The sequence below is a fragment of the Cavia porcellus genome, unplaced genomic scaffold (assembly GCF_034190915.1).
Source record: "Cavia porcellus strain 051 isolate PalLab524CR breed Dunkin Hartley unplaced genomic scaffold, mCavPor4.1 scaffold_15, whole genome shotgun sequence".
NCBI classification, from domain to species: domain Eukaryota; kingdom Metazoa; phylum Chordata; class Mammalia; order Rodentia; family Caviidae; genus Cavia; species Cavia porcellus.
The window spans coordinates 6,429,909-6,456,749 of record NW_026947498.1 but is presented as its reverse complement, the minus strand read 5'-3'; the positions used below and the strand labels follow the sequence as shown (position 1 = coordinate 6,456,749).

The following is a 26,841-nucleotide window of genomic DNA, read 5'->3' as shown; positions in this document are numbered from 1 at the left end:
TCTGCTGGGACGTGGGGCGTTGGCCTGGTGTGTTTGAGGAGTTCCTGCAGGAGCTTGATTTTCAGGAAGTGCTTCGTGTAGCTGTGGGCGCTGGCAACATTGACGTCCACAGGCAAAATTTCTCCCTCTCTGGAAAACCTCGGGATTTGCTTTGTAGGTTTTCCCCTGATTAGGCAGGGCTCACCGTACTTTCTTGGATCAAGGACTGCTGCTACGGGTGTTAGTTTTTAAAACTGCCTTCACGGCCACACCTAGACTAGCATTTGATTGAGTCACTGGAGAATGCAGCACAGTTAGGATGACACAAAACACGGACCACCGCGCCACCTAGACCTTACTGTGCCCTGGGGTGTCCGGATTCCGTGCTGTGCAGGGCTCTGCCTGGCTGGGCAGGAAGCCGGAAGGGGGCTGTGGTCAGACTGGTGGTTCCCCAGGGACGCTCAAAGCCCTTGTGGCCTCAGAGTCCCTCTCCAGGTGTGTGTTCTCTCTGCCCTTTTCCAGGGCTTAGGATGGGGCCCTGGGAGAGGCCAGCCTGCCAGGGTGCCAGGGTGAGGCAGGGTTGCAGAGAGGCCCATCGGCCACCGCGGCGTTCGGGAGGCAAATGCTACCGAGGTGCCTCTCAGGGTGGGAGAGGCACACGCTGTGCTGTGGCCGAGCTCGGCTAGCTCCTTCCCCACAGGCCTTTGGTCCTGAGCAGCGGCCTCCACCTGCCCCTGGGTGTCCACCTGTTACCTATGGAGGAAGGGCTGAGGACCTGCTTCCCAGGCTCCGGCTGGACAGCTGTAAAGCCTCAGCCCTGAGCGGCTGACGAGCTCCTGAAATGACACACTAGGGGCAGAGTGAGCTCTGTTGTCACCGGACTCGGTTTTGTGAAAAATAAGAAGACCAGAGCAGGAGCAAAGCGGAGAGCCTCTGGCAGGCCGGCGGGGCGGCCGAGAGTGTCCAGCTCTGCAGCTCTGCAGCGGAGACTCCGTCCTTTGGCAGATGCCAGCCTGGCAGTGCGGTGCAGACCCGGGCTGTGCTCCCCACAACCTTGTCCTCCCCAAGCCTGGCTGCAGGTGTTCATGTGTGGGGAGCCCCCACCCCTGCAGGCAGCGAGCTCAGCCACGGGCCAGTCAGCTGACTCCGTCCACGGAGGGCAGTACCGGGCAGGGTGCCGCTGTCTCCCGCTGCTCCTGGCCAGCCCAAGGCCATCAGGCAGCAGTGAGTCTCACCACCTTCTTCCCATGGGGAGGGCGACTCTGTGGAGACCTCTTCAGGTGGAGCTTAATGAAGAGCACACCGCGATGTGGGTCTTAATCCAGACCCAACCCTCGACACCTGCAGCCGCTATCTCAGTGGTTCTGCTGTGTGAATACTCCCATGGCCTGGTGGTTCTTCAGCTGAGGGCCTGGGAGGAGCCCCTGGAAGCTTGTTCATATCTCAGATCCAGCCCCAGGCTTTCTGAACCCAAAGAGACTGGAGGGAGGCCCCAAAGGCTCGTGGTTTTGGTTGGCTTGGTATTTTTTATGCTGACCCCAGGGCGTTTGCACTGAGTTATATCTCTAGCCCTTGTTTCACTTTGTATTTTGAGACAGGTCTCCCTAACTTTCTGTGTTGCCCAGCTTGGGCTGGAGCTTTGAATCTTCCCTCCTCCGCCTCCCTGTTGGAATTATGTGTATCCACCACCATGCTCAGCAGGGCTGGGTTTTAAGGAGCCTTCCATGGAATTTGATGCTCTGTGGCTTGGAAACCCCTGCTGTGAGTGTGGTCCGGGGAGCAAGCGATCTGGACCTGACATTCCCAGCATGGGGCACCTGTAGTGTGATACTGGAAAGGGAGTGACTGGCCTGGTCCAGCTTGGCCTTGGAACATCACTTATTCAGGGGCCCAGTCACTCATTTTATGGTGTTTATTGAGCACCTACTATGTGCATTGCTATTCCTAGGATACAGTAATAAAAGGCGCAAAGAGAATTCTGCCTCCCTAAGCTCACTTCTGCAGGGAAGAAAGTCATTCAGTCAGATAACTCATTCCAAAGATAGCAGAGGATGGCATGGCTAGTGCTTAGCAGTTCTAGCTGGGGTGGCCCAAGAAGGTCGCCCCTTATAAAGTGACGATGTGTGAGTCACATGTGAGGGGAGGCTCCGTGTGAAGGTCAGCCTGAAATGCTGGTGGCCACTGTGTCTGACATTTAGGGACCAAAGGGAAAGAAGGCTAAGTTACTAAGTTGTCTGGGATGGGTTTGAACTTGTGAGCCTCCTGCCTTAGCCTCCCAGAGTGCTATTATAGGTGTGGCCCACCACCAGGAGATGCTTGCCAAGGTCACGGGGCCACATCAGTCATTGGGACATGCCTTTCCCGCCATGCCAGCTTGGGACCACTGGAGGTTTCCAGCAAAGGAGGATGCAATGCCATCTGGCTTCAGCGGGTGAGCCCAGGAAGTGAGGTGGACGGACCCCAGATTTGCCGGCAAAATTCTCCTGTATATTTTATTACTGTATCCTACATATAACAATGCACATAGTAGGTGCTCAAACCACCTGAACTTGCAGCCCATGTCCCCCTACAGTGACATCCCAGACCCTGGTCCAGGAGCTTGGCTCCAATAACCACTAGGTAAAGCAGGAGGTGCTTGCGCCTCCTTGCCTGGTACCATGGATCTCGGCTCATCCAGCCACTGGGTCCCAGCTCCCTGACCTCATCCTTGGGCAGGTTTGGCAGCATGGGGGACCCTTTTGGCTGGACTCCTGGGCAATGTCTCATCCTCTGAGAGGCATCAACCCTAACCACCCATGCATCCTGGTTTTCTCCTACAGGTTGCAAATTTGCCCGCTAGGTGGGGTGGCACTTGCCTGGAGTCCCAGCTCGTGGGGACCTGGGGCAGAAAGTTCACCAGCAGTGCAAGGCCAGCCTGAACCACACAGCGAGAGCCTGTCTTGGGAAAAATACGGATTTTCCTCTTGTTCAGATCTTCTAGTGCCCCCCCTTCCGTAAACTTCGCACAGTGTTTCCGTTTTTAAAGTAGCCTCTGTGGCAAGGAGAATCTCACTACTTCAGGGGCCTTCGATAAAGCAGGCCTCGCCGGCCTGAGATTAAACCGGGATTGTCTCAGTGGTAGGTGCAACCATTTATGCTCCCCTTTGTCACTGCGCTGCGAAGGCTGCCTTGCTGGTGGCTAAGAACGGGTCGAGGTCTTGGATGATGGGCTTTTAATATCAGGCTCTTTCATTTTTTCCTGCAACCCTACATTTAGCATTTGAAAGTGGTCCCCAGGCCTGGGGGCTCCCCCAGGCCATTTATTTTGACTTCCTATGTGTGATGTCATGTGTATTCTTCTGCCCTTTCTTAGGACTTCATGTGTTGCTTTAGATCACTGAGACACCCCCCCCCCCAATCCCATTTGCCCTGTGTGCCTGTGGAGCTGGAGCTGGCAGGATTAGCATAGAAGATGACCCTGAATTCAGCCCAGCCACCTTCCGAGCTGTGGGTGGGGCAGCAATGGAAACTTTCTGGCTTGTGAGTACTCCTAACTCTCCCCCAGGGAGTGCTTTAGGCAGCTCAGCCTGCTGTAACGAAAGGCCATAGACCAGGGCTTAGGGACAACACACATTTCGCGTGGTTCTGGGGACTGGGAGTCACTGGGCATGAACTGGTAGATTTGGCTTGCAGAAGTGGCTTTTTTTGAGAGAGAGAGGATCTTGCTATGTAGTCCAGGCTGGCCTCGAACTCAGGGGGATGGTCTTGCCTCAGCCTCCCCTCCCAAGTGCTGGGATGATGGTGTGTGCCACCATGGAAGCCTTGACCTCTGCAGAGGTCGGTTTGCTTGCTGTAGAACTGAGTCCTGGATGGGAAAAAGGGAGATCAGGAAGGGTCACGGGGTCTCTGCTCCTGTGTCCCTGTCTAGGGGAGACATTGCCTCATTCCTTCTCCTCCTTGGTTACTCAACACCACCTTTACTCTCTTGGGAGGTCAAATGCACCATTTTACAGCAGGGCACAGAGGATGCTTAGGGTCCAGGTAGGCTCCCCGGTCCAACAGGAATGCCATCACTAGTGAGGGAACAGTGCTTTGGCATTTTCTGTCTTGTAAGCCCAGTTATGTTGGTGAACCAGAATCGACATAGATAGTTATCAGAATAAACACCTCGCACGCCATCCTTCATGGCTGTTTCCTCCCTGAAAAATCAAGGTGTGGTGGGCAAAACCAAAGGAGTTCTCAAGGCAGAAGACATCAGGAGCGCTGTAGGAATTTTATTCTATAGAAGATTTGATTTCCAAGTGGTATACCCCAACATGACGCGACTCCCCATGGGTGCCCTGAGTCTGAATGCAACGCGGGGGTCTTGTGAGCTCCTCCTTGCTGCACGGGGGTAAATGGAGGCCTCTGGAATGGAACCTTCACGAGGCAGCTCCAAGCCGTGGAGCCCTCTGTGGGGACAAAGGACTAACTGTTGGTGGCTGTTTAATTAATTTTGTCTTCAGCCGCTTCAGAGAAGGGGGCAGAGCTGTTGGGAAGAGGCAGGCATTCCAGGTGTAAGCGAGCCAGCGTACTTAGGAAGGGTAAAAATAACACGCAGCTGTGAGTGAACCAGCTCCGGTTTCAGTCTGAGCCCGGGGCTGGACATGAGTCACAGCCGATCCCACCCCCTGCCCTGCCAGGGGGCTGAAGCAGCTTTTCCACCGCCTCTGATCCCGAAATAAAACAGACCCACAAATTAGCCCGAGTCTCTCCAGACAGCCTCCCCCTTGTCTGCGGCCCTAAAATACCCTCTGTGGAGCTCTCGTGTCCCACTGTGAAGCTGGCCTGAAGCAGGGCACCGGTTGAGACTTCCGACCGCACAGCACGAGAGGATCTGTGCACGGGTGTGAGAGGGCTCCGAGCAGCTGTCCTTGCAGGTGTCCCTGGTGGAAGTGACCCTCGTCTCTTAGAGTGGTGCTGCCTAGAGGACCTGCGTGTATCTCCCCTGCTGCCGCCTGGTCCCCGAGGCCTGTACAGTGAACCAGAGAACCAGAGAGGGCTAGAGAGTACACGCATGGAGGGTGGAGGGAGAGAGGTGGTGACCCTGGAGCGCATAGATGTGCGCTCTCTTACCTGCACTGAGCTTACTGAGGTGGAAGGATGAGCCAGGTGCCTGCAAAACACACATACGTGTGCACACACATGCATGCACACACACGCACATGCATGCACATGCAGAACGCTGTTGTGTTAACTCGTACAGCATTTCACAGTTTGCAGAGCTAGTTCTCAAGCATCATCCGAGGGATTCACCTCCGGATTACTCAGCCCTTTCTGAGAGTGATGACCATGAGCTCCAGCTGTGACTGTGACTCCAGCTGTGATCTGGGGACAACCGAGGTCCACACTTGTCTCCAGTTCTAGATCAGGGCTTTCTGTTGCACCACGGGTGGGAAACAGGGAGGTGGATGCTCTGCTGGGAATGTCTCTGTGTGACTCCTGCATCCCCTCATCCATTTCAAAGACTGAGAAAACTGCACTTCTAGAGTCAGTGACCTCAGAGAGACCTTGACAGATGGGTAGCAGCCAGGCAGGGGCAGAGGTGCCAGCATGGAAGGCAGAGGGACCCCTGCCCCTGAGAGCAGAACTGCCAAAGAGGACCCCTGCTCCAAGGCTGTGCTGCAAACCTAGGGCCCCAGGCAGGAGAGTGGCCCAGATGATGCGGGATGCAATCGTCAGGGGCAGCATATGTGGTATCAAACTGAGGGGCTCAGGGCCCCCACTGTGTGCCCAGCTGCTGGGGAAGCTCCCAGCAGGGAGAGTAGTCCATGCATAGGTGATACATGACAGGGTGAGCTGAAGGGTCCAGGACTGGATGACTCAGTGTTTCTAGGGATCTGGATCTGTCCTAAGGTGCTAGGGTCCAAGGCCAAGGTTGGGCTCAGTGTGGCTGGCTTGGGTTATACTTAGGGAAGAGAAAACGCAGCCCCAGAGGAGCAGGTACTTGGGAAGGAAAATTTGGGAATGGCCCAGGACATGGGGAGGAGAAAGAAGGTATCCCAGGGTCAGGGGAACTCTGAGGACAGGGAAGGAGGATGGTGTTGGAGAGCAGGTTGATGTTCCACAGAAGTGGCAAGTTGGCCTCTGCCCACTTACAGAAAGATGGGGCGACTTCCCAGGTTCCATTTGGACCTGGCTTGGGCTTTCTCCAAGACCCATGTGCTCTGTTAACTGTTGGGAAAGGCGGGTGAATCACAGACTTCATGTGGCTCGGGAACCAGCCGGGGGCTGTGTTTGGTGACAAGCTGGGATAAATGAGGTCCGTTCACACCCACTCTGGCTGGCGGAGAGTCCAGGCCCGGGATCCGGTTGCTTGTGGAGCTCACAGCCTGGGCCGGGGGGCCAGGCCGCCCGTTTCACCGCGGGTGATTTCCATGACGGAACCCGCCCTGGTGAGTGGGCTCAGATGTGAGAAAACCCATGTCAGATGCCAAGTTTATTTTGTTTTTCAAAGACCAAAGACCTCCTTTTATATTTCTCAGTATGTTTTTACAAGCCTATGACGTCTTTTTAAAAGATATTATGTATAGACAGAGCTAAATGAGGCTTTCATCAGGTGGGCCCCTTGGCCGTGCTCTGGCTTCTGTCCTGGGCCTTGCGTCTCCCTTCTGGGCCCAGATCTGACTCAGTGCCAGCCGCACCCCACGTCCCTGGCGAGGGGCCTTTGTGTCTGGTTTCCTTTCCCACTGAGGAAAGCCTGACCCTCACCTCCGTGGGACGAGCACAGAGCTGAGAGCCTCCGGGAAGCAGTGCTGGGAGGAACAGATGGCTTTTAACTAGAAACTGAGGGGACATATTTTTTAATCATACGTCAGAACTCCTGTGTGTGTCTAAGTAAACTTCGCCTCTCCAGAGTTTTCCAGGGCACTCTGTTGTACTGGTGACCCTCTTCCATGGTTGTCATCAAGAGTGCTCTGAGAATCTTGGATTGCAGACATCCACCTAGTGACAAAATGGTAATTTTTGAGGGCCCATGCGGTTGTATCTGTGAGAGACTCCTCCCAAGGGGTCACCAGTGAGCTCAGGGCGAGAGTTCTGATCTGCATTCCTCTGCCTCTGCTTTGTCACCTTAGACAAGTTTTCCCCTGACCACCACTGCTGGTTAGTCTCACAACAGGACTGACGCATCCTGAGAGACATGTTTGTCATGGTGCTGACATCACAGAGTCTACTTGCACCGGCAAAGATGGCTGCGGCATCACTGGGTGACACCACCTAACGAGACCACATTGCACATGCTGGCTGTCACCAGTGGACACCTCCTTCTGCAGTGCATGGCTGACTTATCCTGTGGGGTTGTGTGGAGGGATTGGATTCCTAACAGTGAAAATGTAGCACTTACTGTGTGCTGGCCTTGAATTAATGGTAGAACATGACACAGCATATCAGATGCCTTGGAAACTTGGGTAAATTTAAGAGAAGATAGACAAGCTGCCAAGCCCACTGGTACTCATGAAACTGCACAATGAGAGAGGTGCCGCCCCATCCCGAGCTGCCTAGACAAATGGGTGTTTCACTACTATTTCACTAATAATGTCTTCTCTAGGTCCAAATTCTTGACCAAGCCCACATGAGCGGTCTCTTTCACAGATATGAACACTTCCACTTTTGCGCTGACGTCCTTCAGTGTGTATTATTTTTCTGCCTTGCATTTATATTCTCTCAATTTATTTATCTTATCATTATGTATTATAAGCATTTACATAGTCCACTTCAAACTCTGCATAGTTTGAGAACAAGCAAGAGAATAAAACATATTCAAAACCATCACGTATGCACACACGTGTAACTCCAGATGCAGAGGAGCCTGGGGGTCCCGCCTGGGAAAAAGTTAATGTCAGGAGAAACAGTGAAGCACTTGTTTACCCAGGCAGCTTCCCGGGCCTTGGGAATAAAGCTTCTTTCACTCTTCCATTATATAGCTCTTCGAGCGCTCTCCCAGTTGGGCAAGACATCTGCCTTCTTACCTGAATTTAAATTTAGCAAAATGCCCAATTTATTAGATATGCTTTGCCATGTTTTTTTTTTTTTTTTAGCATCAATTTAGAATCCTAATGCATTTTAAGAAGTTAGTGCTCATGACCTCCAACATCAGAACTTGGTCTCTAACTACTACATAAGCATGATCATATATTTGACTGTCAACAAGTCAAGTCCATTGGGACAGATCTCCGGTCGTCAGTAGAAGGTCACTACCACTGTGCCATCTTCACCATGAAGGTTCAATCATCTTTTTACACTATTGCTTTACTTTTTATGGTGATCACAGTTGTGGCCAAATGCCACAAGAGTGTGAGATTACTGCAGGAGCTAAATTGTTCAAGTTGTGTGGTCATGAGCAGGTTGGGAGGGACTTAGGTAGAGAGGCAGCCATCTTTAAGGCAGCCATCTTTTACAGAATCATCTTTGAGGCAGCCATTCTTGGCACCCTGGCCATTGTTCGTTCTTTCTTAAAGTTTTTATTGTGAGCGAACCTTCTCTACTTAGGCTGGCCCCACCCATTATGGGAATTCTGCTCCTGTGAAAGAAGGGGGTACTGTTTTCCCAGCTCCTATGCCTCTAGCTGATGCCACATATTATCTGGAATTGTCTACACCAGTATTCAGGAGGTTAGACTAGAAACTGGATCTAGAAATGTGGGTTTGAGAAGATGGTGAAAACACAGTGATTTTTGTATATCCTTCAAGGAAAGTGTATTTGAGAATGCTTATCTGCAGTAAGAAATGTCAGCACTGAACCATAAGATAGATACATTTCACAGTCACCAAGTGACTACTCTCTGGACAAGCATGCTGGGAGTGGCCTCAGAGTTTCCACAGGAACTGGCACTGAGGGTGCAGCTGGGAAGGGATGCTCTTTGCTGTATCATGTTAACAACAGTGTGTTGGATGTCCGCATCCTTGTCCTGTTGGAATGGCACACACGAGGCCCTCTGTCGTCTGCCTGGCGCGGGTGGAATGCAAGCTGTGTGGGAAGTTCCTTCCTGCTGATGCGTGAGCCTCAGAACTCACAGTGAAGGGAGCAGCAATGCCAGAAGCAAGGGGCAGATTTCTGAGTGTGTTTACAGTGAGACTTCTCAACAGACGTTTTGCAAACTTTGGAACATGCTAAGATTCCTTTTCCTTCAGTAAAGCAGTATCTAAGTGGATGCCTCTGAAATCTTTCTTCTGCAAGCAGTTTTCTTTTTTATTTGCTGCTTGCATACTTTTGGCTCTGTGGCACACCTGCCGTGTCAGGGCTCGGACTTCCCAGAATGGCAGTAGCAGATGGACTGTTCTATGCAGGGACAGCTGGGCTAGAGAGTTGTAGGTGCTTTCCCCAAATCCACACCTACTTTGCCTTCCTGCACCGAGTACCTTGCGTGTGTCTGTGAAGCGCTCTCTGGAGGAGTGAGAAGTGCCTCAGGCAGGGAGATCCAGCTACCCTGATTTCCATGTCTCTTCTGCCTTTCCCCCTGTACACTCACTTAGCTCTCACTTGGTGGGGAGCAGAGAGGATGGCAGAATTGCCATTCGACCTTCATGAAGACTACTGACTGCTAGGCAGGGCGCATATTTGTTACACAGCTTTTCCCTAGGGCACTAACAAGGGGAAATAAAAATGAGAACAGAATAATCCAGGCCTATTTAATCAGTGTTTCTTGGGAGCCAGCTTTGGGTCCAGGGTGTCAGGGTCCCCTTTCTTCTTTGAGGTTAGTTTCCTTAAACACCCACTTAGAATGATCAAAATCATGGCTTCGTTCTGTCTGGCTCAGGAACTAAAGGTAAGCACAATGGGAAAAAATATGATTATATTTTCATTGCCCTAAAAATACATGTTTTGCAAATAGCATCTGATGGTCTTGTTTGTCTGTTTTCTACAATCAAAGCCAGGATGGGAAAACTTAAAGAGATAAATTGTGTTTGGCTGTGGTAAAATGAAAGCCAAGTTGGTTTACTAAACATTGCCCCTGTTTTAAATATTTAGGCATATTTTTAGAAAGCACTGGCGATTTCCTAGGTCATCGTATCCAGATTTGACGAAGGGTCTAATGGCATGCCATTGAAAAACTCCTGTGGTCCATTCATGAAGTTCTTGTCCTCTGATATAGAAATGAAAATTGTAAGAATTAAAGGAAAACAAAAAAAAAAAAGCTCAAAATGCCATCTATTTTTGTAATTCTGTGATGATGCTTTGTTTATAACAAGCGCTTAATAAATACTGCATAAATCAGTAAGTGGCTACGTGTAGACGTTAGGATTGTCACCTCAACCCCTGGCACCATCTAGCATCTAAAATTGTTTTCCTAAAGATTCAAATCCCTCTCACATCTCTTTCCTAGTAACTTCCGTCCTTGAGACAAATACACCCAAATATACACACTCCGCTCAACTCATGGAATTTTCCAAAGGAATAGGAAACTAAGACTCAAGTGAAGATACTCCGTGTTTTGATATTAGGATAGGTCTTTTAGAGATAAATGTTGGAAGCCAACAAAAATAGCATCAAGCGGAAATCATGCAGGCAGCATGGGAAACATCCCAGACCTACCCCACGGGAGCTCGGACTGTCAGGGTTTTCAGTCTCCTTCGCATTAGTTTGGCTGTGGGCATGTGCAAAGCAGGGTGCAGCGGTGAAGGCCACCGCAGGGCTCAGTCCTGAGCAGCCAGCCCTGCCTTGACCTCCAGCCACGGGAAGTAGCTGCCTTCCCCTGGCCATCAGCTCCGAGATCCCCGCACAGGCCCCAGGCATATTCATGAGAGAGCCTGCATTTCAGGGTTCCCAGATTGCATTTGCCAACTTTCCATCCCTTTGACAAAATATCTGAGAAGTCAACTTATAGGGGGAAAGTTTATGTGGTTTCAGAGGTCTCAGTCCATGGTCCCTTGGCATCATGGTTTCCGGGCAGTGGTGTGGCAGCATCGTGGTAGGGAGCCTTGGGGGAGCCAGGAAGCAAGGCAAGAACAGAAGGGAGGAGGAACTGGGGAAGAAACATGACCCCACGTGGCGCATCCCAAGGACCCACACCCCCAACTAAGCCACCTCCTAAGTTTCCATCACCTCCCCGTAGCCCACGGACTGAGACCCCACACATGGATGACTCCATTGGTCAGTCAGAATCCTCGTGCCCAGTGCCTCCCCCAGAGCACCTCTGCTGCTGTCCCGGGGACCAGACCTGCAGCATGTGAGCTTTCGGGGTGTATTTCAGACCTAACCCACAGCACAGACTCTGAAAACTCTTTTCTGAAGAGACACTGAGACCCCTGGTCGGCCTTTCCTCTCCCCTCCCCTGCCGTGGTCTCAGAGTGTGGAATGACCTTTTCACTTCAGCCCTGTCCCCTCCTCCTCCTCCGGAGAATGTCCTTTTGCTTCTCGTGGTGTGGACCTTCTCAGACTCGAAGATGAAATCCACGTCGGGCCTATGCCCCTGTAGTTCCACAAATTTGCAGCACAGCTCCAACTGTCATGGTACAGGGGATACAATCGGGGGTGCATGGGGTGGAACCTGCAGTCCTAAACCCTGGGACAGGAATCTGAATCCACAGGAAGTGATAGTTCATGGATCCCCAAGAAGATAGAAAAAGTGTGTGAGGGCAAAGCATGAGAGGGACATCGGGAAATCTACCTTAGGAGACAGAGAGCCCCTCTGTGACAATGCCCAGTGTTCGCTGTCTGTGGGCTGAGCACCCCTGGGGTAGCTGTCTATAGGGTAACCATCTCAAAAGACATGAGTGTATTTCTTTGTTTCATGGTTAAGTTAGTTTTCATATTCCTGTGTTGAATCTGATCTCACCATGTCCTGAGTTTTCAAATCTCACCTGTAAAACAAGCCTTCCTTTTTCTAGAAAGCCATGTCTGTCTTTCTGGGAATGCCTTGCTGAACAAGGGCAGCCTGGGGGCCTTCCCGAGGCCCGTGGCTGGCTTCACTCAGCTACTTCTGCTTCCTTCCCCTCTCCACTGGGCCCCGCTCTGGCTGCCTCTCCCATCTGCCCTTCTGCCTGCACCCCGGCTGTGGCTGTGTCTGTGTCTGTGACTCTTCAAAGCTGCCGGCCCTGAGATTGGCTGCAGCTCTAGGATTTCATCCTGAGGTCTCCAGGGCAACATCAGTCTGGGTAAACCCTTTGCAGGTGTCCCGGGTGCCACCTGGCAGCATCTGTTTCCTGTCATCCAGGTGGAGCACACGGCTGCTTGCTGTTCCCTGCAGGAATCCCACAGACAGTTCCCATGACAGCTTCAGGAGGAGCCAGCTCGTGGCACAGCAGCCAGCTGGCAGCTCTGTCCTCTGTGTGTTAGATGGGGGCTGAAACAACTGGAATTTATTCCTAAATTCAAGATCGAGGTGCCAACAGCTGGTGGCTGTGAGGGCTCTCTCTTGGGGTTCAGAGCGTCTCGTCACCTGACAGAGACAGCGAGGCCAGGGCTCTGCTCTCATCCCCTTATAAAAGCAGTAGTGCAACCTCACAGCTCCATCTGAAGGACCCCATCTAACCCAATTCACCCCAAAAGTCCCTACCTCATAAAATGATCCCTGTGGAGGCTCAGGCCGCCACCTCCTGGTTTTGAGGAGACACAATCAAACCATACTGGTACTAGACCTGCCTTTCTGCTCCTCTACCCACCTTTCTGCCTGGATGTCTTCCACCAGCCCTTCCCGGATGTTCTGGGTATCACACAGTCCCCAGAGCCGAGCTCTTCAGCCGCAGTCATAGTGAAGAATTTCTCTCTTCCTCTTCCGCCAGGAACTCCCCTGATGAATGCAGCGTGGCCAAAGGCGGGAAGATGGTGAGCAGCCCGGACACGGTGGGCGTGAACTACGGCAGCTACATGGAGGAGAAGCACATGCCGCCCCCCAACATGACCACCAACGAGCGCAGGGTGATCGTGCCTGCAGGTCAGCGCTGTCCCGGTGTCCCCAGTGGGGTGGTGTAGGGTGGCTGTGTTCCTCCCACCCGCGGGGGCCCTGTCATACCTCAAGCATCCCCAGGGGTGCTGAGAGCAGCAGGAGTTTGTCCGCATAGGGTGACACAGTCATGTTCACTGGTTCTCCAGAAAGTGAGCCAAGGAGAACAAACACGCGTCTGTGTGTTAGCGTCTCAGAACAGGGGAGGGGGCAGCGTGTGACTCCGGCCCTTTATTTGGACAGATAAGAATACACACAAGAAGAGAGAGGGGGACTGTCCAGGAGACAGGTGTCCGCTGCTTCCACATCCATGCACACACATGTGTGTCCATGTGTGAGCGTGTGTCTGTGAACCCCGACCTTCCTGGCGAGGACTCGCTGCTCCCTGAGGCCACTTGGTGAAAGACAGCCCCTGTCTTTTGTGATGTGCTGGTGGTAATGCTTGATAGGCTCATTTGCTCTTTGCATCTTCTTATCCAACAAGATAAGAAGTTGGCGTCTGTATATTCTTCCCTTCAATTGTTTAAAAACACCAAGAATCGCAGTTAGCACCGGCTGCAGTACGGATTATAATAATTAGGATGAAGCTTTCTCCTGGAAGTCATCAGATTCAGAGCAGCTCTGGGGTGTGAGGTAAAGGCCAGACGTATTTATTTAGTGAAATTGAAGGTAGCAGAAAGATGGCTTGCAGTTCCTCCCAGACGCGTGCTGCCTAAAGCCACGCCTGGGACCGCAGCAGTGCTGCTGCAGTTACACAGCACTGGCCACGTCACCTGGCAAGTCTGGGGGACCCTGTACCCAGAACCCCCGCTGAGGAAGGTGAACCTCCAGGAGGCTGCCTGGAGGCTGAGCACCTGTCCCCTGCCTCTCTGGCCCCCACCAGCCATGGCTGGGCTGTGGGATCAGCAAAGCCTGAGCCCGTTCATCCCTTGGCCCCCTCCTCATCAGAGCCCTGTGCATTCAGGGCCCTGCGAGCTGCAGGCATGTCCCCCATTCCTGCTGGAGTTGCCACTCCCTGTGACGTGCAGTCCCCGCCTCGCTCAGCTTCCTTTATTTCCCTCCTGCCCCCTGGTTTATGTCGCACGGTGATGTGGAAGTCACTCTGCACTCCTGCCCCTGCCAGGACAGATGAGCCCCCTGAGGCATCACCTGCAGGGCCAACTGGGGGGCACCAACAGGGTGCTGTGTGCTGACCACTGGGTGCCATCCTGAGTGAGACACACAATTGTTTTCCCCTCACTCCTGGGCTCCCAGGCTCACCTGGGAAATGCTGATCCCCTCTCCCCCTCTCCCCCACTTCCAGGGTGTCTCTGTGGTTTTCTGCGTGGAGTGCAGGGTGCAGAGCACAGGACAAAACACCAGGCTTGGTTTCTCCTTGGGTTTACTGCCCTGTGTGGCTCTCTGCCGACTGCCTGGCTGGCTGGAGCTGCTTAGATGCAGGGAATGATCGAGGAATGATCCAGCTCAGGCCTGGCAGACTCAGCAGCCCATGGTGACACTTTCCTGGGGAGAGGACAGCTGCAGCGAAGTCCCCTTGGTTACAAAGCTGTTGACAGAGGTCTGCTAGGCAGTAGGCAGAGCCCACTCCCATGCTGTGGTGCCTCTGCATGGGTTACAGTTGCTGTCCGGTGAGAAAAGATGACCCAGGTGCCTGTCCCCGACATGTGGCAGCTACAGCAGAGCTTGGGAGCGTGGAGAGAGGGACAGGGTAGAGGGCTGCTGCTCTGGACGCCAGGAAAGCAGAGACTCTGAAGAGCCTGTCTTGCGCCGAGACACGGCCTGTGTGGGGGAGTGCGGCTTCTGCTCCGGGTGATCAGCATGGGAGGTGATGCCTGACACGGAGCCTGTTTGTCTGCTGCGCCATCCACATCTCGGATGTCCTTGACATCCAGGTTTCACTAGGACCAGCTTGAGTCTTTCGACATAAGTACTCAGAAAAGAGGGAATTGAAGCCTGGGGTAAACTGAGTCAAGTCAAAGTGTGAACATTTCTTGCACATAGTAGGTGCTCAGTAAATGTTGGGTGGCCGCATGGACCAGTGTTTCCTGGTTCCTGTTGGGGGTTGGTGTGAGACTACCCCTGCCCCTGCCCCTGCCCCTGCCCCTGCCCCTGCCCCTGCCCCTGCCTCTGGAGCCAAGTCCTCTCTGCTCTTCCCACCTCTGGTTGCTTCATGCCGAGGCTGGCAGTTATTCAGTTAACCATGTGTGTAAGAGAACGCACTGTGGCTAATTTTGCAAGTTGTGACTCTTGCAGTTATTGGTCAAGCTTCAGGTACTTGTGTTCACACACATGCAGATGAGCACGCACATGTGGGTCTCTGTTGCACAATGTGGAAGTCTCCAGCGTGGCCACACAGGGATGGGACCCCGGGACTAGGACTGTCCTGCTCCTCTCTATGCTCGGACAGCAGGCATCTCTGGGCGGTGAGCGCTCCGATCACGCAGCGTTCTCCAGAACTGGTTCTGGCCCGGTCATGTCCCCTACCCCGAGACACATTCCTTGGCACCCACAATGGAAGTCATAGAGAGAATCAATGAAAAAGCCATCAAACCACCAACTGCCCCTGGAAGTCAACAGCCATCCGTGGGCTCCATGCTGACGTCCTGGTGTCCTGATGTCCTGGACATAAACATAGTCAAGATGCACAGTTGCGAAGTTGGTTTGTGAGCTGCATGGTGACAGCCATTCTCTGTGGTGCTGAGACTCGCTCTTTAGTTAACTTAAGAGCCATGAAGACACCCAGGCACTTTCCTGCATGGCCCAGGGCGTACTGTCATTTGGTATGTTCACCCTGCCTCCTGTCACAGAATGAATCAAAGAAAGCCATAGAAATACAAGGCCCAAGTAGAAATAACTTTAAAATAAACTAGTAAAACCCAGGGGCTAAAGCAGGGGTGTAACAGAATGGAACCAGGAATGAGGTGCACATTGCGTGCCCCTGTCCTGAGAAACTCATCTAGAGCTGAAGCTGTCCTAAGTGGCAAATGGGTTTCGTGGCCCCCACCTACCGCCCACACCCGTGTAGCAGAGCAGGTGTCGTCAGACTTGCCGAGAGCCTTCATGTGAGCCACAGTGGGCTGAAATCATCCCCCCCAGGCCTATTTTATACTAAAGTCATGCTGACTTCATGTGATGTATTAAACACTGCGCTGAGAGTGAGAAGCAGGGTGGTTGTCCAGGTGCCCGGCCCAGGTCCAGTGCAACCCCTCAGCTCCACATTTGGCTCTGGCCCTGAGCTTGCATGGGGGCCGTTGGCATCATGTCCAGCCCCTGGGCAGTGTCTGTTTCTGTGCGCCTCCCCACGACTCAGTGTAACCAAGGAGTCTGCTTTCTAGATACTTCCAGCTCAGCCTCACCAAGGCTGTGGACTCAGCGCATGGTCTCGGGAGAGGGGACCAGTGCGTGTGCTGCGTGTGTCGTGATGTTCGTGGACATCTGCCATCAGGTACAGTGTCCTCCGGTGTGGGGGGTGCCTCCTGCTGCCCAGCACCCCTGGGGCAGCTGCCACCTTTGGGATCCTGGCGGGGCTAAGACTGTGCTAACCAGGGGGGTTGGCAAAGAGGAAGACCCAGTCTAGCCACTTCACTTCAGAGTTGCAAAATGCTGACCAAATTGCAATAGGACCTCTTGTTTTAGCTGCTTATGGCATTTTGAAAGATTTTTCTATTCCTGTGTAAGAGCCCTAAAATAGATGCTGCTTCTCAAACACCCTTTTTTTCTTTTTACCTTTGCACTTTTATTTTTAAAGTGACTCACTTTGAGCTCAAGCTGTCGTGAGAGTCAGCAGTCTCAGAGCAGCGTAGCCCCGTTCATCTCACCCTCACACCTTCCCGCGTTCCCAGCACCTGCCAAGGTCCAGCTCCGAAAGTCAAGTAGCTTGACTCTGAGAGCGGGATCCCTGGACCCCGCTGCATCTCGGCAGCTTCCTGACCTTGTGGGACCCTGAGCCAGCTGCTCAGAGCACAGCCCAGGTGGCCAGTGCAGATGAGGCTTGAGTCCCTGCACTGTGATGTCTTGTGCAGGCAGCACCTGGATGCCCAGAATCACAGAGGCCCACGCAGCCCTCCAGTGACCCTTCCTCACATGACATCCCGAGCGGCCCTCGGATGCTTGGCTGCATGCTGCCCCCGTCACCTGTGGTGTTTAGGAGCCGGGCTCTTCCGTTGCGTTTACCTTTGTGAGGTAACCATGGTGTCTCCTGTTCTTTGTCAGCAGACAAAGCAGGGGGTGCAGGGGCTGTGCGCAGGAAGCAGTGAAGGCGAGTGACCGAGTTAAGGGCAGTCCAGTGCTGGGCAGCGGGAGTCTCGGAATCCAAGGTGTGACAGGCGTTTTGGTCACCTCGGTTCAGTGTCTTCCTTCGAACCTGAGAATGTGCAGACAAAAGAGGGAAAGTGACTTCCCAGGCCTCAGGCCCGGCCCAGTGACACCAGAGCCAGTGCCCTGGCTGAGGAGAAGCTGCTGGTGACAGCTTTCCTACACTTTATGACACCCTGAAAGTCCCAGGGGTGTCACCCACCGTGTCCATGCCATGGGCCATGCCCCACAAGCCTCTGTTTAAATCCGTGCTATGCCAGATTCAATAGCCAGGTGGCCAAACCAGCAACGAGTCAAAGTCTAAAGCCACCACGAACTCTGTAAAGTAATCAGAGAACGGCATAGGTGAAATATTGGAAGCCATAGAGCTGGAACCGTCCCAAAGGGGGCTCAGCGCATGGTGGAGACACAAGTGGAACTGGATCGCTATAAACCAGCCCATGCCGGTTCCAAGGACGGCACTTTCACAGCAGATAGACGAAAAGTGGGGCAGTGGTCAGGACAGAAAACTCAACAGAAAAATAGCATGGATGATAGAAGAATGCCCGCAGCGGCCCGGGGGCACCTGGTGCAGAAGGTTCTGCTGGGCTCTTAAGCACCTCCCTCGCTCCTTCCCTCTCTCTCTTTCTCTGTCTGTCTGTCTCTCTCACTACTAACCTTTGTGGTAATCGAATCAAACCAGTTGACCCTGTGGAACAACATCTGTACATGAATAAGAGAAAATCCTAGGAGTACAGAGGAAACTATAATAACAATTCTAATGTATAAAGTGAAATAAGATATTGTCAAGCAAACTGAGTGATGGCTACTTCAGGAAAAAACAAAAGACTGAATGAAGAAAAAATGGATCTTAGCAGAGACTTAGGTATGAGATGAAAATGGGAAAAATGGTGTAAATTAATATGAAGTTAGACCTAAAGAAAAATGGTTGTCAAACAACAATCAGAGCCTCCCGAACAGAGAAAACTAAGGCGGAATAAAACTGGCGATGTTATCACACAGGATCAGGGACATCAACAAGAAGCGAGGCTTTCTAGATGCTTATGTTCCTGGGAAAAGGAAATGTCTGGTCATGAAATTTAGATTTTGTTTAGAGATGAAGAAGTAGGAAAGAATATCAAGCAGCAAACCGTGAGAAAAACAGGGGTGGGATGAGGTGGGGGAGAAGGACTGAGGGCAAGTGGGCTGCTCACATCGGAGAAGAGAAATCAAGGAGCACAGAAGTCGGCAGACCCTGACCCGGTGTGTGGGGAGGCCGAACTCGCCCAAGGACGGTGGCAGCCTGTGACCGTCAACTGAGGTTAGTCAGGTACTGTTCACAATAACATCATGTACAGAACTATCAACAGCAAGCATGGAATCAGACATCAACCAAAATCTAATCAAAAAGTGACCATTCAGGCAGAAATTACGGAAGAAAAATAGGATCATTATGCCAAGCAAAGTGTTAAATTGATGAAAGTATGTGATGATGATATATTTATAAATGCCTAATAATATAGCCTCAAAGTATATGAGGCATCGCAAAGCGAAATGGACAGATTCACTGTAGTACAAGATTTAATTCCCCTTTCCCAGCAACTGATGGATCAGTGACGTGAAAATTATATGCATTTGTGATCCATGGTCACCCCTAGCACTCTGCCCATGGCCATTAGAGATTATGCCACACGAGATTCTCACGAATGCTCAAAAACTGACCATGGGCTGTACCACCAGAAAGTAACAAGTCAGAATAACAAAAGCTATCCGGGTGTGGAGACACATGCTTCTAATCCCAGCACTTAGAAGGCTGAGGCAGGAGGATTGCTAGAGTTGGAGGCCAGCCTGGGCTATAGGACAAGACCCTGTCTCCAAAAAAGAGACCAAAAAAACCCCCCAAAATAATAAAAGTCAACATAATATAAACTCCATTGACTGTTCAGAGAGCAGCAAAATGTTGAAGTTAGTCACAAGATGTTAAAAGAACAGCATTATCCATCAGTGAGAAATTTGAAAGGCTCTGAAGTGGGCTGGTGGCCCGCTGCTTGAGGTCAGGTTTCTGCCTGTGCAGGAGGGGACTCTTGTCAGAGCTGCGGCCAGCACTGTTGAGTGGGTCTGCTTTGTGCGTGGGAGCTGCGCCCTCAGCAGCAGGCCACGGGCTCCATCTTATTTATGCAGGCTCCTGGGTGTCTTGGACCCAGTGCAGCCGCCCCGCCTAGTGCTTGGTTTTATAAACAAATATTTCACCAGGCCCATGATAGGGCTTTGGGTTATCTTTTATGTTATTTTCGATGCTTTTTTTCCATAACCAAGGGTGACTTTTTTCTATCAGGAAGGCCATATTTCACATTGATACTATTCAAGCAGAAATGACAGTCGGGACTTACGCTATCACGGTTTGGCCCTGGCTTAATCTTGTGTTGATTCATTTCCCTGGAGAGGCCTCTGAAGTCAGGCCGTGGCCTGCCAGCCGCTGTCGCTCCTGGGCACGGCGGGCCTTTGGCCATGCAGTACCCTTTGCCTGACTTCAGTATCTACTTAATATTTTCCTGGCAGCCGTGGAGCTCTACTGGCACGGAATTCCATTTCATGGAAATATTAAAGAGTCATCCCCTTCCAACCCTGTTTGGACCCCCAGGTCCCACCCACACAGAGAGACAACCTTGTGTATCATAGTGTGCTTTATTTATTTTTAATTTTTACTTTACTGGGATAAATAGAAAATTGGTGTATTAACCACGTAACCCAAATGAGTCTTCAGACGGAGAAGGCTTCTCCCTTTCCCCATGCTGCGGGGTTTTACCGTTTTGCTCTGCAGTCAAAGGTGGACAAACCCAGATGTTCCAAAAACAATTGCCATAGGAGGCAGAAAACAAAACAGCTTATCTCCAGTGGCTCATGCTTCATCTGACAGAAGCACCTCCAAGAAGTTCTTAAAATAAAGCGATAAATCAGACTTCTGTGTTTAAAGGAAGAGGCGGCCCCGGCGATGAAAGAGATGTTTATTTCACTTCAGCAGAGCTGCCATGCACGGTCCTGGGCTGAGACCCTCCTCTGCTGCGCTCTGTTGTTGTTGGCGGAGGACACTCACATAATTCTTTGGCTTTTCAAGTCCTCTGACATTTCGTTTAATAAAACTAACTCCAGAGAGGTTAGCATTTATGTCCTGCCAGTGGTAGACTTAGGATCCAGACATGGGTGTTCTCATTTCCAATAAAGCCCTGTGCTTTCATCCCCACGTTTTCTGGGCTTGATGTCATTTAAGACATTTTTTTGATTTCTCAGAAATCTCTGATGTTGCCATTTCTGTATAATTGTGAGGGTTTAGACAGAGAATGTCCTCCATCCATTTGTTCACGGAGGGCTGTAGTCATCCGTGGACTCAAGGATTGATGAGTTCAGGGCTGAGTGGGATGTCAGAAGGCGTGGCCTGCTCGGCAGTGGTCTGTGGGGGCCGTGGCTGGCAGGATGTACTCTTGTTTGGGCTCCCGCCTTCTCTCCCTGCTTCTTGGCTGGTATCACGTGAGCAGCTGTCCTCCACCGTACCCCTCTGCCATGCCATTTCTGCTTTGGAGCCAACCAACTACGGACTGCATCTTCTGAAACCATGAGCCAAAATAAACCTCTCTTTGCAATGGCAAGCGTTAGGGTTTTTGTCGCAGTGAGAGGAAATGACCAGTGCAGTAGTAAAGCTCAGCCCTGTTAGCAGGATTCTTGGGCCTCCCTGACTGACCCAGCCTGCGTCTCCGTCCTTCTGTGTGGCTGTGGTCCCCGCACCCAGCGCCTTGTGCATCCCTTACCTTCCCTCCACGAAATGGGCCCTTTGTGCCTCTGGGCGAGAAGGGCGGAGCTGCTCCAGGGAACCTTGCCTTTCTGCTTCTGTCAGACGCCTTCTGGTGGCTGAAATCCCAGCTCAGCCCGACCCTCCTGAAGATGCTTGCTTGTTTCCTGGCAGGAGTGGCCGCTGCTTCTGTGTCCTTTCATGTCACTTCCTCTGTGGATCTTGCCTTTCTCTGTGTTATGGGCGCTGCCTTCTGCAGTTTCCTCAGGTCCTGAAGTTCTGTACACAGTTTCGTACGAGAGGAATCATAAGGCCATGTGACAGGTCCCAAGCTACATGGCCCCCTACAGGCTGTAGGAGCCTTAGCCCCAGTGCCATGCCACACCTGCACCCGGGCATTGGTGACACACGGGCTGGGTGCATTCTGCTGTCTCCTCCCCTTGCTCCTTTATTTGTGTAGCTGGGACTGAGGAAGAAGATAATGCCTGCTGGATTTTGTGAGCCCTCGTGAGCCCCTGTCTATGACAGCGAGGTAGAATGAGGCAGGAAAGGTGTCCTGAGGGGTTGTGAGCCAAGGAGGAAAGCAGAGACTCCCCTGAGCTCTCTGGAGATGAGAGGTGAACTGGGACAGAAGCATGGTACCTGGGCCTTGATACTCTGATCTGACCCCCAGGGGAGCTCAGAATGGACCACACTGCATACCAGGGTCCGGGGCTTCAGCACCTCTGGGCGCCCCCCACTCAGAGATTCCTCAGAGGGTCTACGCAGTGAGAACACCCTGGGCGAGTGGGTGTAGGACGGGATGACCCACGAGGATGGCGGAGTCCAGCAAGCTCTGAGTCACATGTGGCACACTGAGGGGCTGGGAATGTCCCTGCAAGTTGATTTTCGAGTGGCGCCCACGGACTGTTGGAGAAAGACACCCTCATTTTTTCTACTGTAGTGCGCTGTGCTTGTAACAGGGTCTGGTTATGAACGTACAGGGCAGGGGTGGTTATCAGCCCCCAAAAGAGGAGAGTGGCTAGGCTTTATGTAATTTTATTTTTCCAAATGAAGCAATTTCGGTTATTAAAATGCAAAAGCAAGTGAGACTAAATTCCTACGCCCCTGAAGGAAATTGTGTGAAAATACTTTTGTGTGCAGCCATTTCTCTAAACCCATGAGTTCCATGTCTGTGGGCCCAACCAACCACGTGTTGAAAATATTCAGAAAAAAATGTATCCATGCTGAATGTGTGGGTACTTTTTTTCTTGTCATCATTCCATCAACCATGTAGCATATCAGCTATTTACCTAGCATCTGCATTATATTAGGTGTTATAAGTAACCTGGATACAACTGACAGTATTATACAAGGACCTACATAGGTTGTGTGCAAAAAGTACACTATCTTATAGAAGAGACTTGTGTATCCCTGAAATTTGAGATCTGAAGGGAGCAAAATAACTGTACATTGAACATGCTCTTCTTATAAATAAATACATTTCAGCAAGGTAACTTTTAGTTTCTGAATCTTCCAGCAGCATTCCTAAACCCACGGAAACTTAACTGTTTCTCTCTTTTAGGGCCCTTAGGGTGTTTCCAATGTTTTGCTATTGTAAACACTACCAAAAACATCCTTAAAAAGAAATCATTATGCACATCCTGTTATTTATTTAGGATAAATTTCCAGAAGTGGAATTTTCAAGCCAGGAGCTTTGCACATTTTTAAAGACATTTGAAATGTGTGGGTGAGTTGTTTATCAGAAAAGTTGGAGTGATTTACACCTAGAGTGGCGATGATCCAGAATGGCATTTCTTTCACCAGCCAGAAGTGAGAATTTTAGAGGTAAGGACATTACAGGCTGAGAAATTGGTTTCGAATCACGCACATACATTCATTAAGAATTATTGGAGAGCCACGACGACCCTGGGTTAGCAGAGAGCATCAATGAAGGAGTTGACCAAGTGGTTCTGGGTTAGATGTCCCGTTTGTATTGGCTTCCTAAGATGTCATGTCATCATGAAACACAGAGCTGGTGACTTTGCAAAACTTTTTGTTTATTCCCATCTTGAGATTCTCAGGTTCTGCCCTACAGAGAAGAGAATCCATTTCTAGAATGAGTTGGTTTTGGGAAATAGTAACACCCTCAAACAGATTTCATGTTGGTGAGCAAAGCAAAACAAACAAAGGAGGAGTCGTGGCTAATTCCAGGAGCTGAACTTTCCTGGACACACTCGGGCCAGACTGAGGAGAACATGGGTTTCTGTCTGTCTGTGAGTGTGTTTAAACAGCCCTCGGCTCAGAAGCTAAGCTAAAGAGTAGTTGAATTAAGAGTTTTCTACATCCTTGATATAATCTGTTTGTGCATAAGAAAGAATCTCGAGATGCCATTTCAAAAAGAAGCAGAAAACCAAAACCAATCTATGAGGGCAGTCTGGCATTTTGAGCACTTAACACATGAAAGCAAAATCCTAAGCCAAAGCCAAAGAGCACACGGAACATCCTGGGGCTGGACTGGACCCCCTGAGCATTCCAGAGACACGGGCAGTTTTCAAGAACTAAGGAAGTGTTCCCAAGTGTTTGGACTGCAGTGCGTTTGCACCTTTCTATAACACCACTGTTCTCTTCATATTTTCGTTGCAGAAAATCCTTTAGTGTTCACTTCCCATGCTTGGCCCATTGCTTTTGGGTGACTGGCTGTGCAACTTGAACCCCAATCCTCAGGAGTCAAGTCGCCCCATGTGCCTACCGTGTCCTGGTACTGCCCCAGCTCCCAGCTTCCCGGGGTGTATGGAAGTGGTAAAGTGAAGTGGGCGCTGGCTCAGCGTGTTTCCGAGTCTGCATTTCCAGGGAAATCGGGGGCTGTCAGGGTGGAGGGCCTCACTGTGAGCCATGAGCCCTGCTCAGGTGGGCTGAACCTGGGCTGCTGGCTTAGTCACAAGGACAAAACACCAGACATCCACAATTTATAAACAAAGGTTCATTTTGGCTCATGGTTTTAGGCCATGGTCACCTGCTCCACGTCAGAAAAGGCAGGGTGGAAAGATCTGGAGAGGAAATCTAGGTACACCACAGCAGCCAGGAAGCAGAGAGGGCAGGGAGGAGCTGGAGAAGAAGATAACCCCGCTGGTCACACTCTGGTGCCCGCCTCTGCCACTCAGAGCAACAGCAAGTCAGCTGCAGCAGCCCCACAAGTCAGTCACCTTCCAACCTTGCCTCTGAACAAATGAGGCTTAAGGGGGCACTCTTGGTCTAAGCCGTAACAGCTTCACAATAAAATCGCCAAGGAAGTTTCTCACACCCTAACAATCCAGCATCACCCCTTGAGACCAGGCATGTATAGTTGTTCAGCCTCCCCATGGGGTCCCAAAGCTGTGGGCCAGCGCAGACTGGCCCAGTAGCCAGTCGACCAGAAGCCAGTACCTCCACTGCCACCCCCCAGGAACTGGCTCCTTCCTGTAGGGAAGCCTACGACTTCTTGCTGGCAGACTATATCTGCCTGAATGAACTTGGCTGCATCTTGAAAACAGAGTGTGAGTGCCCAAGGCATGACAGATGTTAACTTTAAAACTACAGACAGCCTGGCAAGCTGCGGTGAGGAGTATTGGAATATGTACAGGAAGGGGGCACACACCTGCTTCAGGAGAGCAACGGCTTCTGGTTGTCAGGAGGAGAATGGAATGTGGTGAGCAGTTCTGCTAGACTTGAAATAATTCGTTTTGGACACATGGTCTTATTCTGCAGTTCAGGCTGGCCTTGAACTCACTGTGTAGCCCAGGCTGGTCTCAAGCTCACAGTGATCCTCCTGCCTCAGCCTTGGAATGCTGGAATTACAGGTGTGTGCCACCATGTCTGGCATTCACTTTTTTCTTATGATGCTGGGGATTCCACCCATGGCTTTTGTGCTGAGCTACATCTGCAACCATATTCATTTATTTTGTTTGTTTTGAGACAAGATTTCTCTATATTGCTATATTGTCCAGGCTGGGCTTGAATTTGCCGTCTTCCTGCCTCAGCCTCCGAGTGTGTGAGATGTCAGGTGTACACCACATGTCCGATTAACTTTTCTTTTCACATAAATATACCAGTAGTTGTTTAAGGAAAGAAAATTCTCTTGTATTTTCATGCATATTTTAACAGTTACGTTAGAATACAGAATTGAAAAGGCCGGATCCTTTCAGGAAAATGTCTCTGAGCCGCAGAAGACATTTATGATGGAATGATCCTCCCCTGAAGGCACCGATGGCTGTATGCAACTTGATTTTTCTCTCTTCCCCAGGACACCCGCTTTGGAGCAGTGGCTGAGCCTGCCCTGCAACTGGCACTTCTGTGGGATGCTCTGGGACTGGGGTACTGTCCCCCTCCCCTGGGGTCTACTCTGTCAGGAACTCATATTCAAGAGTTGATTGCGTGTATTCTCTGCCCTTTCAGACCCTACCCTGTGGAGCACGGACCACGTCCGGCAGTGGCTGGAGTGGGCAGTGAAGGAATACAGTCTCCCAGACGTGGACATCTTACTGTTCCAGAACATCGATGGGAAGGAGCTGTGTAAGATGACCAAGGACGACTTCCAGAGGCTCACTCCGAGCTACAACGCCGACATCCTCCTCTCTCACCTCCACTACCTCAGAGAGAGTAAGCCCCGTCTCCCTCACCCGGAACCCCTGCTTGTCTTCTGTGTCCCCATGGACCTGAGCCTCCAGGGGTTCCTGGAGTTGCCTTCTGCAGACGGTGTCTTCCTGTCTTCACCCTGTGTCCTGTGCAGGACTAGAGAGGATGACGTGAGAACACTGCAGCACAGGTGCAGGTGGACGGCTCATGTCCCAGCTGAGGTGCAGTCAGGGCTCTTCTCTGAGGCCAAAGGGTCACCCCAGCCCTTGGCGACCTGCTCTTGGTTTTCTGCCACCAGGAAAGGAAATGTCATAGACAAAGGCCACACACTCACAAATCTCATGATGCCCTGCCTTGAAAGAGAAGCAGCTCAGAAAGGCACCAGCTTTGTAGGAATTACTGGGTTCCTTCCCCAAAGCTAAGCCGAGACCCCTTCCTGTCCAGCCTGGCTGAGGCATGAGGGAGATGTTTCCGCTTGGCACCAGGAGACTTGGCTGAGCTTGACTCGGAGGGGGATGGCAGCGTGGCGGGCAGGGGCATGGATCCAGAGCGTCTGCTGCATGCGTTGATTTGGACAATGCCAAGCATGGAGGGAAGGGGAGAGGAGAAAGAAAGTGGGGGGGAGGGAACCCCTCGATTGCATTGCCTGACATCCCAGCCACTTCTCTCCTGGAAGAGGTGCCCTGTTGGGGTTTTAGCACAGTAACCAGCAGCCAGGCGGCACAGATGTTTCCAGCAGTCCAGGACATCAGGGTGGCCAGTGGGGTGTTGTCTTTTCTTCTTTCCTTCTTTTCTTCTGTCTTCCTCTTTTTTTTTGTTTGGTTTTTTAAATTGAAAGGTAATTCTCTCTCTTTTTCATTTTGATGTTGCTTTCTGTTTTGTTTTGTTTTGTAGCTCCTCTTCCACATTTGACTTCCGATGATGTTGATAAAGCCTTACAAAACTCTCCGCGGTTAATGCATGCTAGAAACACAGGTAATGCCGGGCCCGCCCGCCCCAGGGTAAGACAGGGGCCTGTCTCTAGGGTCCTGGCTGCGGCCACCTGCTTTCTGGTGAAGCCCTCCACGAGTCGCATCAGAAGGAAGCACACAGAGGTGGACGCATGACTGGTCCTTCTGGGTGGCGAAACCCTCCTGGTGTCTGAGCATCCCCCTCCCCCTCAGGCCACCAGAAGTTTCCTTTTCACCAGATTTAGCCAGATGGGCAGCCTCCCTTTGCTGGATTAGCCTCCTGCTACTGTCCCCTTACATCTGCTGTGCTGACCTTAGGAACCCAAAGCATGTGTGTCGGG

General features: G+C 51.4%; 1 protein-coding gene across 4 annotated transcripts in view; it reads left to right on the top strand.

Annotated features, from left to right (window-relative positions):
• Erg (ETS transcription factor ERG) overlaps nucleotides 1-26,841 on the top strand; it is a 163,546-nt gene that overhangs the window by 114,969 nt on the left and 21,736 nt on the right. For 3 of the 4 annotated variants that reach the window (XM_063224518.1, XM_063224517.1, XM_003463930.5), the window contains 3 exons: nucleotides 12,720-12,871; nucleotides 25,371-25,574; nucleotides 26,445-26,525. In XM_063224518.1, coding sequence (XP_063080588.1) covers nucleotides 12,720-12,871; nucleotides 25,371-25,574; nucleotides 26,445-26,525 — 437 coding nt within the window. The remainder of the gene's footprint in view (nucleotides 1-12,719; nucleotides 12,872-25,370; nucleotides 25,575-26,444; nucleotides 26,526-26,841) is intronic. The other variant, XM_063224519.1, reaches the window with a different exon arrangement.